This window comes from Taudactylus pleione, unplaced genomic scaffold, assembly GCF_031769625.1.
Source record: "Taudactylus pleione unplaced genomic scaffold, aTauple2 ptg000510l, whole genome shotgun sequence".
Taxonomy (NCBI): Eukaryota; Metazoa; Chordata; class Amphibia; order Anura; family Myobatrachidae; genus Taudactylus; species Taudactylus pleione.
The window spans coordinates 3893813-3905557 of record NW_028284912.1 but is presented as its reverse complement, the minus strand read 5'-3'; the positions used below and the strand labels follow the sequence as shown (position 1 = coordinate 3905557).

General features: G+C 42.6%; 1 protein-coding gene across 1 annotated transcript; it reads right to left on the bottom strand.

Annotated features, from left to right (window-relative positions):
- Positions 1–572: 572 nt before the first annotated feature.
- On the bottom strand, positions 573–10205 carry CCN3 (cellular communication network factor 3). Its single transcript, XM_088450195.1, has 5 exons — positions 10101–10205; positions 7268–7487; positions 5112–5363; positions 3324–3538; positions 573–2320 (listed from the first exon to the last, which is right to left on the bottom strand). The coding sequence occupies exons 1-5, from the start codon at positions 10155–10157 to the stop codon at positions 2024–2026; spliced, it is 1041 nt and encodes a 346-aa protein (XP_088306321.1). The 5' UTR covers positions 10158–10205; the 3' UTR covers positions 573–2023.
- Positions 10206–11745: the final 1540 nt, after the last annotated feature.

Here is an 11745-nt window from a genome sequence, read left to right as displayed (position 1 = left end):
TTCAGCACTCTCACAGAGTGAGATTGCTGTCACCCACAAAGTGGTGGAGTTGCTAATTCACAGAATTGTGTGCTCAATGGGCAGGACAGCAGTACTGCGCTAGCGCGAGTCACTGGGAAAATAGCGGTGGCTATTTTCCCAGTGATTTTTGGTGCTCTGCAGCATCGACACATGCGCCCAAACGGCCCTTACGTGACATAGATACACTGCCTGACCCATAGGATGTGCGAAAGGTAGATGGTGCGAGAAATGGTGGAGTGTTCATAACCACCAGTGGATTTGCACTGTGCTCAGTTAATGGAAGTGGGGGTCTCAGGGCTTTCTCAATCCGTCGCACGTTTTTACAGATGGTGATTGCTGAAATTGGCAAATGCATATTCTCGCAGTTGCAAAGGCGTAAGAGATCGCAGCTGCGTGTGAATTGCATCCACCTCTGTATCGTGCTCACAATCCTCTCTGGGCTTCTGCTGCGTTTGTGAAATAAATGTTTAAAAACGACTGTTGTACCTTTAGGAACCTGTAGGATATCACATAGTATCAAACGTACCAAAGAAAGAAAAAAAAACCTCAGGGATTATCATGACATGATTTATTTGAAAAAATATAAATTTTGCATTGTACAACATTTAGAAAAAAAAAATTACAAATTCACAAGTAGAGGTAAAATTTACTAAAGTAAGAGTTTTTAGAAGTAGAGATGTTGTCCGTAGCAACCAATCAGACTCTAGCTATTATCTTCTAGAATGTTAAGCAGAATCTGGTTGGTTGCTATGGGCAATATCTCCACTTCTAAAAACTCACTTTGGTAAATATACCCCATAGGGTCCAAAATAAGGTGAAATTATATATATATATATTAGTGTATGAAAATGGCACTTATAGTAGAGTCCTTGTGAAAAGTGAAGGACGGATCTAGAATATATTATACACATTACTCAGCAGGATATAAGAAGGCACATAAAAGTCCATAATAATTGTCTATGTGCCACAATCACCAGCCTTAAAGAGCGCCTGTACCGTGCACACAGTTATGGCAGCCATCCTGGGAGCCTAACCATACGTCTACAGCGTATCTATTCATTCCCAACCGATGACATAATTGATGGAGTCATACCGTACTGCCTACTCTTCCGGAATGTCTGGGAGACTCCCGAGAACGGCATCTTACCCGACATAGAAGTGGGCGGGGCTACTATAAGACAATTCTCAGTAAACCGCGCTGTCATAGCCCTGCCCCCAATGCGTAAACATGTTATTGAGGTCATTACACCACAGGGGTTTGGCTTTGAGGACACAAATCGCAGTGCTATGACCCCGACCCCGCACCTCCCTCCTGGACATATCCCCTTCGGAAAAAGGGGGCATGAAATAGAAGTGATGTGTTCTACCTCACAGATTTCTAATATGTGAAAGTATAGGCGCCTGACTGATTGATAAGCTGCATTTACATGAATACTGCCTTACAAAATGGCTGCCTGTTAGCACAAATATGCACACAGTAATCTAGGTCCATGCCACATGTAGAATTGCTGTATAACTATAAACACAGGTGTAATGTCTCCTGTAGGGTAGATCACGAAGCTTCTGCAAAGCAGGTCATGTGGCTTAGATTAGCAATTGGAATTACATTTCATTGAGGTAAATAACACCTCACTTTATATTCTGTCACACAGAGGAATGTTTGCTGTATTCATTACATATATGTATTAAAGTAAGACAGACACAGTAGTAAACTTAATATATCAAACTTAAATAAAAAATATTTACAGCTTACAAGTCAATGTAAAAACCAGTTCATAAACTATTACACTTCTTAAATTAACATGTACTTTAAAATAAAAATAAAATTGTCCTGTATAAAAATATCATTTGCGCACTTTTAAGTCGCATTTATAATTACAATGGCACGGTTCGGAATTTACACCCCTGGGAAGAACGAGATTACTAGTACAGTAGCCTCCTGATGATCTCCGTTCATGTGGCTCTTTATAAATGAGTATCAGATCGCTTATATGTAGGTGACTTAATATCTCTTCAGCCCAGGGAACATGGCGTTTTCTGTCTGGAGGAGGCTCGTGTCACGGGGGCAGTTGTTATGACAGACGCACGTATTAATGAACATCACTGGTTTCTTTACGATTCTCTCATTTGGGCACCGGAATTCCACCTGGGCCGTCCTCGTGCTGTGAGGGGTGCAGCATCGCCCGTCCGTGCAGTCCCCACAAAACTTAGGCTTGTAGCTGTGAACGCTGACGCAGTTCTTTATTTCAAAATGGATGACCTTTTCTGATTTCTTCACTCGCAGGCATCTCTTCCCTCTCTGGAATGGAATAAAAAATAAATATTTATTATATAAGTATGAATGCATATGAGATTTTAGAGCAGTGTTACCCAAACTGAGTCCTCATGCCCCCCCCCCTTCCCCTCAACAGTCCAGGTTTTAAGGCTATCCTGGCTAAGCACGGATGGTTAAATTACTAGTATTGATACTGTGCTCAATCATGGATATCCTTAAAACCTGGAATGTTAGCGGTGCTTGAAGACCAAGTTTGGGAAACACTGTTTTAGAGGGTAGTCTCCTACGTTAAGAATCTTTTCCTGTGAAGTGCCTGGTTTAAAACAGGATTGAAAATGTATGTATTGAACATTTGTAGTGAATTGCACTATTTTGGTAGTAAATTATTATACCGTGTAAACGTATTCTGTTTGAAGCACATTTATGTAACTAACGGACTATGGGGTGGATGTATGACTGCACACGTTATGTGCGCTGATACCGCTTCTCCCCATGTATAAATGTGGGGTTGGGCAGTAAATGACAGGAGCGCTACATGCAGCGCCGATGTGCAGGCAGATGTGTGAACAGTCAGCGGCACTGACCATTCCGACAGCTGCAGCTAAAGATATCGACAGCTGCAGCTAATGATATCGACAGCTGCAGCTGTTGTTGCCTGATGCATAGCACGGTCAGTGATTGTGCATTAAAAAAACAATAACGGGGCACTGCGCTTGCGCCGGTCAGAAGCCAAGAGATGGAGAGCGTCATTCGTCGGAGAGGTAATGCTTTCCATCTTCGGCAACTAAGACAATAATACATGCCGCCGATAAAGGGTTTAGCGTGCCCCTTCATACATTCACTGCCTACAACCAGAGGTTTCCAAACTCAGGGAACCCTAACAGTCCAGGTTTTAAGGATAACCATGCTTGATCACAGGTGACCTAATTTGCGCCTCAGTCAATTAGATTTAACCAACTGTTTTCAACCATGGATAAATCTGCTAAACGCTACCTTAGAATTGGTGAAGTCGTCATAAAACCGTTACCTTCTCGATAAGTCCTTGGGCCCCTTCGTCACAGGGTCGCACCATGCACAGACGGATCTGTTTCTGCATTTCACAGCGATGGTTGCGATTTGTCACCCGGTATGAGTGGCCCATCCCACAAGTCTTAGAGCAGGCGCTCCACTCAGTCACCTGCTCAATGCAATTAACGCCCATATCGGAGCCATCAACTCCCAGAGTGGCCTCAGGTCTGTAAGCTGCGCAAATAAAAAAAGATATAGTCCTGGGTTATAATGCAGAACGTTACTGATTGTTGTAACATATTTTATGTGGAAAGTTAAGCTGCATACACACAAAGATGTTAGTAACCAACGATTTTAGTGAACGATTTTCGTTCAGATCTTCCCTTGAAAAAGTGAACGAAAATCGTTCACTAAAAATCGTTGGTTACTTAAATAATGAACGATTTTCAAAAACGATGAACGATTTTTTAATCATGCATACAGTGAATGGAAATCGTTCATCGTTTATTCTTCGTTCTGCACAACATGAACGATTTTCTGAACGAAAATCGTTTGTTGGACAGTCAGAATGGACGATGAACTACAAACGTGAACGCGCATGAACGATTATTGTTCAACTTAAAAAGATGAACAATTTTACAAACGATTTAACGATAACGATGTCGTTATAGTTAAATCGTTCAAAAAATCGTGTGTACGCACCTTTAGAGACGCTCAACATTGCTTCAATGTGGTTTCAGAAAAAAACAATAAACTAATTAAATATCCCACATATTATAAATACTGTAAAATGTAGCAATTTCTATTTAAGTCCAAAGAGGCAGAATAGAAAATATTTTTTACTCTAACGGTTTAAGTAGAGCTTCGAAGTTTGAATTTCTAATTGAAGTTAATAGTTTAGCGGTTATAAAATACGCACAATGGTGGGCGAACCAAAAAAGTAGTTATGATATTTTTTTAAACTGGTTCCACTGTCATTCCAACCATATCGATCAAATTTCCAACTAGCTGGAATAGTTTGAGCATCTCTAATTATGTTTTATGGAGGAATAGTATTATGATTGTAATCAAGTCATAATACTATTTCACAGCAGAGCACAATTGAAGAAACACTAATAGATAAACTTATTCAGGCTCAAATACAAGACTAGTACCCAGGTCTGTATCTATAATGGGTGCTGGGTGTGCGGTGCATATGGGCACACCCCGCACCCATATTATCTAAAACTTACCTCTCTGAGGTCCCGCGTCAGGTCTCTCAGCGCTGCTCAAACCTCCAGGAAAATGGCCGGCATGGCCATTTTTCCGGCGTTTTACACATGCACTATAAGGAAATCACTGGGAAAATGGCGGCTGCGCCATTTCCCTGGTGATCTGCGCATGCGTAGTAGACTATGGGCACACTCTAGTGTTCAGAGTCTACTGATTTTGCGGTGACTGGCCAGCCGCGCCAGTCAGCTGCTGGCTGCCGGGGTGAGAGCAGGGGGCCAGTGACGGGGGATGCACAAGGGCCCCCTACTCTAAAGACGCCCCTGTTGGTACCCTTTAAACCTGCAGCCGTCAGTAATTCTACCGGCTTTTTCCCTTCTAAAGGGGTGTGGCATGTTAGGTCTACAGTCTTCAGGTTGACATAGGAATGTCTACATGTTAACTGTCGACAATGTGACTGAATCCCTTTGCTATGTTTTCCCATTAATACTACAGTGGAAAGTAAAAATCTCAGAAACTAAATACATTTAGAATCAAAATTTTTTATTCATTACCTTTGTACTAGACTAAAAAACAACAACTGATTCCCGTGACTTACCAGCCATAGCAAAGCCGCCAATGGCCACCTCCTCTTTCGCATCGCAAACCCACTTTTCACAGCACTCTCCCGGCACCTTCACCTTCCTTGGGAATGGGCAGTCAGGCCCCGCAAGCTGTAGGTCAAGATTGCACCTGGGGACGCAGCCGATCTGTCCGTCTTGGCAGGTACAATGATATTTGCAGCTTGGCTGGAATGTTTCACCGCTTCGGTATACGGCCCCATTGAACACACATTTGCTTCCTTCCAGAGCTGGCGTATCAGAAAAAAAATAATAATAATGGCTTAAACATGGTCAAACGTCAGACCATCAGAGAGCTCTATAAAGGTCTAACAATGAAATAAACTTAGGGCCTGATTCAGAGCCGGACGAAATTAGCGCTCGCTCGTCCAGAAAATAGGGGTGGCTATTCAAATGAACCGTTCGCTCTTTGCGGTCTGTTCACGCCTCTAGGTCTGAATGAACGAACAAAACTTGCGGTCGTTTTTTGGAAACTACGCCCCCTGGCCGCTCGCATCCTATGTCATGTCCTCTATTTATTAGATTAATCGAGTACATCGACCAGCGTATGAACTGCTCGCTATTCTTGTGGTTGGTTTTTGCTACCACAATCTTGCGAGCAGTTCTGGCTATAAAACAACCCTGCTGTTTTAATTATGCACACCCATAAAACGCCCGTTTTGACCTTTAAGCGTGCCTGCGTTCTGATCTCCACTCCCCGTTTTCAAGCACCTTCCCCTGTTACCACCCACATACGCCTCCTCCTATCACTCAAATTATCAGGCATTCGCTATTTTGCGAGCACATGAATTTCGACCGCACTGACTGGTTCGCGCATGCGTATAACGATCCGTACGCATGCACAGTTGGGCAAACATCGCTCGGAGCGAACGAGAGGCCGCTTACGAGCGGCTCTGAATCAGGCCCTTAGTGTCTGCTGCTAACTTGTAGAGATTTTCCCACCAAGTTGGGATCTCAGAACGAGGCAAAATGTCATCTTTCATTGACATCTGTGCTGAGAAAACTAATATACTTTACACCAAGATTCCTGTTTCAGGTACTATTTTAATTAATCTGGAACTGGTGACATCACTGAGGCCTAAAGTGCATTTTACGCCTGATGTCTTAGGGGTAAATTTACTAGAGATCGTTTTTTTGTTCTATTTGAAAGCTAATGGGTATTGACGATTATCGGCGTCAGCATTTACTACGCATCGGTTTTGACTCAATTCAAAGCCAATGTCGATACATGTTGAATTTCAAATTCCTATGCTAAAGCAGAAAGACAGCAAACCTGCCTCCAATCTACTACGGATATAAAACCCTGCACAGATCACTGATCTGTGCAGGCTTCTCTAGTGTAACGTAAATAAATAGTTAAAAGTAGGAAAATACAACGGTGGGGTACACCCCAAAACCATAACCAGCCCTGACTTCTGAGTCTGGACTGGTATTAGAAAATAGGGTAAAAAACAATGTGAGGGGCCCCCTATTTTCTAATAACGAGCACCAGCCTGAACTAGCCACGGGGCTGACGCTGTACCAAGGGGACACACTGGGTGGGGACCCCCTGCCATAATGGCAACCAGACCCAAACTGGTCAGCCCAGCACCCTAAGGAAACCACACACATTTTTGCTTTTAATTTTAACATTTTATTCACTTAACCTAACGAAACCTGCACAGATGAAAGAGATCTGGGCTTCACCCAAACTCGCCTGTCGCAGGCATGTCTATTGTTTGTGCAGGTTTGCCGAACGACCATTAGTAAAATCTATTGTCCGATGTTCTAAAGTCGGGTTATTGGTCGTTTTGCCTTCAGTTTTGATTTTAGTAAATAGTCGGTTTGCAAAACCGACGGCAAAATTACCCAAAATCGACCTGTAGCAAATGTACCCCTTAGTTTTATTTTTATTAGTTCCTATTGACTGGTTAGCTGACTATTGGTGCAGCCCAATAAAATGTGTCTTCATTTTGTGTAGGGGACATATTTCTCACCGGAAGTGAAGGGTGCACATGAAAATGGCTTCCTCTATAAAACACCTACTTAAGGTATCTTGAATCATTTGCAAAAAAAAAAATTGGTGTTGTATACAGCACAGACCATGTACCAAACTGTTTCACAAACGTCTTTTGGCCTTTAACCACGTACTTACCCATGCAAATGCCCACACTGGTTCTCGGGTCTGCGCTGAAGTCACAGTGCAGGCCCTGGTCCTCGTGGCATGGGTTCATCTCAGAACAGCTCTCTCCCTGTTGCCGAGCACACACGGGACAACAGGCGCACCCATCCAGGATGATTGGCACATTGGGAGGACAACTGGGTAGTTCATCTGGGCACCGTCCACACTGTGCTGGGCATCCATGAGAAATTACCTGCAGGACAAAGATTGAGTACATAACCTTTACATATATATATATATATATATATAATGATATATTAAGCATAATTTAGCATGTTTGAGACTTCACCAAATGAGCCTGTGAAGCCTATTTCATTAAATTACGGAACGTACAGCAATCAGTCAGACTGTGATGCAGTTTGGAAAATGAATGCACACTAGTTGCTTTGAGTTGCAGCACATACCACTACATTATTAAATAATCCCACATACTCATTTTATTAGAGGCTTTTAGCAATGAATAATTTAATATAGCACCCGCCTAGCCCCTGTGATATTTTACCTACTATAGCATGTTATGGTTCCAAGCGTTCTTGGCACAATATCAGGAATCATACAGTACATATCTGTGTTCTAATGACGGGGTGTGGGGAAATTCGTGCACCCGGCTCAGTTTTCTGTGAGTGGCTACATCATATACAGTCATAGCCGGCGAGAACCGGCTCCAGGAATGTAATGATGTTGTTTATTGTAATTCAAGCAAATCTGAATTTCTATGTTGGGAACAATTCTCACCACACCATTACTGCGCAAGGAGTTTATATATATATATATATAGATGTATATATTATACACATGTATTTTTCTTTTTAGTTATGTCTTGTAGTAGTTTTTGGAAACCCTCCCCAAAAATACTTTGTGTAATTTACACTTTTGCCATTCTGGCAAATAAACACATTCCAATAGGACGCATTTCACCCTATACTACAGTGGTTTCCAAACATCGGTCCTCAAATAATCCGGACGGCGCATATTCACTAAACGATTCGCTCCATGAGCGATATCGTGTTGGGTGTCCCCGGCCGTGGTGTGCTCAATGTCCTTAATGACATTGAGAACCTGACAATATCGTCAGGTTGCCCTGCAAGTACGGGCGATGGGCGATGTCGTCAACGACCAGCGGGAACGTGCACCACTGGCCGTTGATGGCATATCCAGTACCCAATATAATTAACAATATTGTTATCGTTCAGTCGTTCAAATTATCGGCTAGTGGATATGCGGCAAAACAGTCCAGGTTGTAAGGATATCCATGCTTAAGCACAGGTGACTTAATTATAGTACCTCAGTCAGTTTGAATATACCATCTGTGTAAGTGCATGAATATCCTTAAAACCTGGACTGTTACGGTGCATTGAGGACCGGGTTTGGGAAGCCTTGCTATACCCAATTGTCTGTCCCTGGTTTCCCCTCATATTTCTCGTTTACTTTTGCTAAACTAACTAATAATAATTAAAAAAAAAAAGCTTTCTGGTAGTGTGACTGCCAGACATTGCACTTTGGACACTATGGAGCCTATTTATCAATAAATATTTGCGGCATATTCCCAGAAGACACTCATTTTCGGGAGGTACCCGCAAATGTTAAGTATCCCCTGAATGTATTATGGAGGGATGACAGCACAAATCTCCGATACCAGCTGCAGTCCCTCTATTTCCGATACCAGCTGCAACCCCCCCTTAGGTTTTTATGGGGGATGCGACGCTGTCAAATTTACCACGTGTTCCGGAGTTCGTCCCCCTCAGTTTATGCCATCTGAAGATGGCATTGAGTATGCGCAGTAGTCCCAAGGGAGGAGCGATAAGACCGCAGATTCAGTCACTTCACCCCGAGCACATCGCATCCTTTCGGAACCCCTTGTCCCTGTGTCTATTTCATACATTCGGGCTCTTTTATCACATACTGCAATGCGGTCCTGGGCGCTAATATCGCATTGAAGTATCTGATCACTGATAAATCTACAGACGTACAAAGTGAATAAGTGCACATCATGTCAAATCAATTCAGAAATCTAATGGTGCATACACACGGTCAGATTTGACAGATGAACGAATGAACGATATTACAAACGATTAAACGATTTTTGACTGCATTAAAATGAATGGAAATCATCCAGAACTGGCTGCAAACACACCAAATATCGTTATCTGACCATCGGGAACGCGCATTGTTCATCGTTGCACACATGTCACAATTTTCTTTCAGATATGAACGATTGAACGATTTTTAAAATCGTTATCGTTCAGAACTCTGACCGTGCGTATGCACTATAACAGGTAACTTTGGGCTACAGTAGGAAAAGCAGAGGGTTACTCGGTGTTTGGCTTAAGATACTGCCATGAAAACAAAACCCAAGTTGGGCACTACCAATAAATAACCAGAATTGCCTAAGGTAGCGCCAGTTATTATAGCAGTAAGATAATTGTGTAACAGATGGGAAGCCTGGGTAAGAAAATACATAGTTACATTATACTGTATTTAGATGCTGCTGTATAAACTCCAGTTAATCAGCGCACACCTGGCACAATTTGAAATAAATCGTTTTTCCATATATACAATTTTGTAAGTAGTTATACGGCTTCTACCAGTTATTTCCATTAAAGTCGCACCAGTTAATGAGTCAGTAAAACATGAATAGGTCGCTGAGCAATCACACAGAGATAAACATACCATATTATAGAGAGAAATATAGTTGACGAATAATTAATATGAAATTGTCACCGTATAGCAATAGGTAGCGCACTACTAAATTTGTTTATAACACATTGTGACAGTTTTCAGCGTGCATCCTATAATTTATACTTACATCATGGACCACAAGCAGCGTGCACAGGGCTGGGAGCAGGTTCCTAAGGCAGGTCATGGTGTTCCAAAGCTGCAGAGGGATTCGATGACTTCCAGCTTGTAAGAATAAGCTCTCTGTGATTCTCACCCTGGCTCCAGCCTGTCCATATATAGAACACAGTGACGGCTGCTGGAATCCTATTGGATAATCCCTCTGAGTTGGGCAGTTGTTCAGATAATGAGAATTCCAACATACCTGTCTCCCACTAGTTTCGCATAAGGTCATGGACACTAGATGGCGCTGTAATATTTTTCCCTAGGGAAGGAAAGACATGAAATGTTTGCAAAAAATAGGAATGTGTTTTCCATCCTCTCATGGACCTGATTACTCATCCGAGCATGAGGAATTCCTGCTATAACCACATATCCAGACGTCTAGTACAGTCTGCAGGGATTTGCAGGCGTAATCTACTGTACTCTGCATTAGCTCTTACTGTTATGTAACCTGGACAATTGAAGAACTGTGTCCAGACAGATATTGATTGGGGATTTTGGTTTTTTTTGGAAAGAAGGAGAACTGTGTTTAAGATTTCCGAACATTCAGATGAAAAGCATATAGAAGTTTATTATACATGTTTAGCTATAATTTAATGGGAAAGCATATGGAAGTATATTATATGGCGTCAATTAGGAGCGAGTTTGCAAATGCGAGATTGTGTCATGAAACTCGCGTACATTGCGTGAATGCGCGCACCCGAGCAATGCGGGGGTTCAATTAGAAATGCCAATTTGCCTGACCTGTGTTGAGGTTGCGACTTCTCTACAAAAAAACAATTATGGTTTGAAAAAGTGGGGAAACCGACCTGGACCCCACAAAAAGTGGCAACTGAGATAGCAGGACCATATAAAAGGCTGACCAGCTGCAAACACTGCAAGTCTTCTCGCACGCCAGAGAGCTATCATGCTGCGTAGTGGCTAATTTATGCACGTCGATGAAACGGCGTTCAAACGGCCAGACAAGCCCACGTTCTTCCATCCACCCCCCCGTCACCACCCCCAAACACTGACAGCCTGTCACTCACTTTGCAGTGGATTCCTGTGTGCATCCGTTATCGCAATGCGATACACATGTGCGATGACAAACAATCACTTGATCCGCATCCGTAATTGCCATTGTGTCTGCTGCTGAATCAGACCCTTAGTGACAACTGAGATAGCAGGACCATATAGAAGGCTGTTAGTGACACTGAGATAGCAGGACCATATAGAAGGCTGTTAGTGACACTGAGATAGCAGGACTATATAGAAGGATGTTAGTGACACTGAGATAGCAGGACCATATAGAAGGCTGTTAGTGACACTGAGATAGCAGGACCATATAGAAGGCTGTTAGTGACACTGAGATAGCAGGACAATATAGAAGACTGTTAGTGACACTGAGATAGCAGGACCATATAGAAGACTGTTAGTGACACTGAGATAGCAGGACAATATAGAAGACTGTTAGTGACACTGAGATATCGGGACCATATAGAAGGCTGTTAGTTATACTGAGATAGCAGGACCATATAGAAGGATGTTAGTGACACTGAGATAGCAGGACCATATAGAAGGCTGTTAGTGACACTGAGATAGCAGGACTATATAGAAGGCTGTTAGAGACACTG

Excerpts from the sequence above, each read along its gene's own strand:
- CCN3 (XM_088450195.1), bottom strand. The coding sequence starts at position 10,157 with ATGACCTGCCTTAGGAACCTGCTCCCAGCCCTGTGCACGCTGCTTGTG. Across the intron at positions 5,364-7,267 it reads CAGTGTGGGCATTTGCATGG|CTCTGGAAGGAAGCAAATGT; the intron begins GTAAGTACGTGG and ends CTGATACGCCAG. Across the intron at positions 3,539-5,111 it reads TGGCGGCTTTGCTATGGCTG|CTTACAGACCTGAGGCCACT; the intron begins GTAAGTCACGGG and ends TTATTTGCGCAG.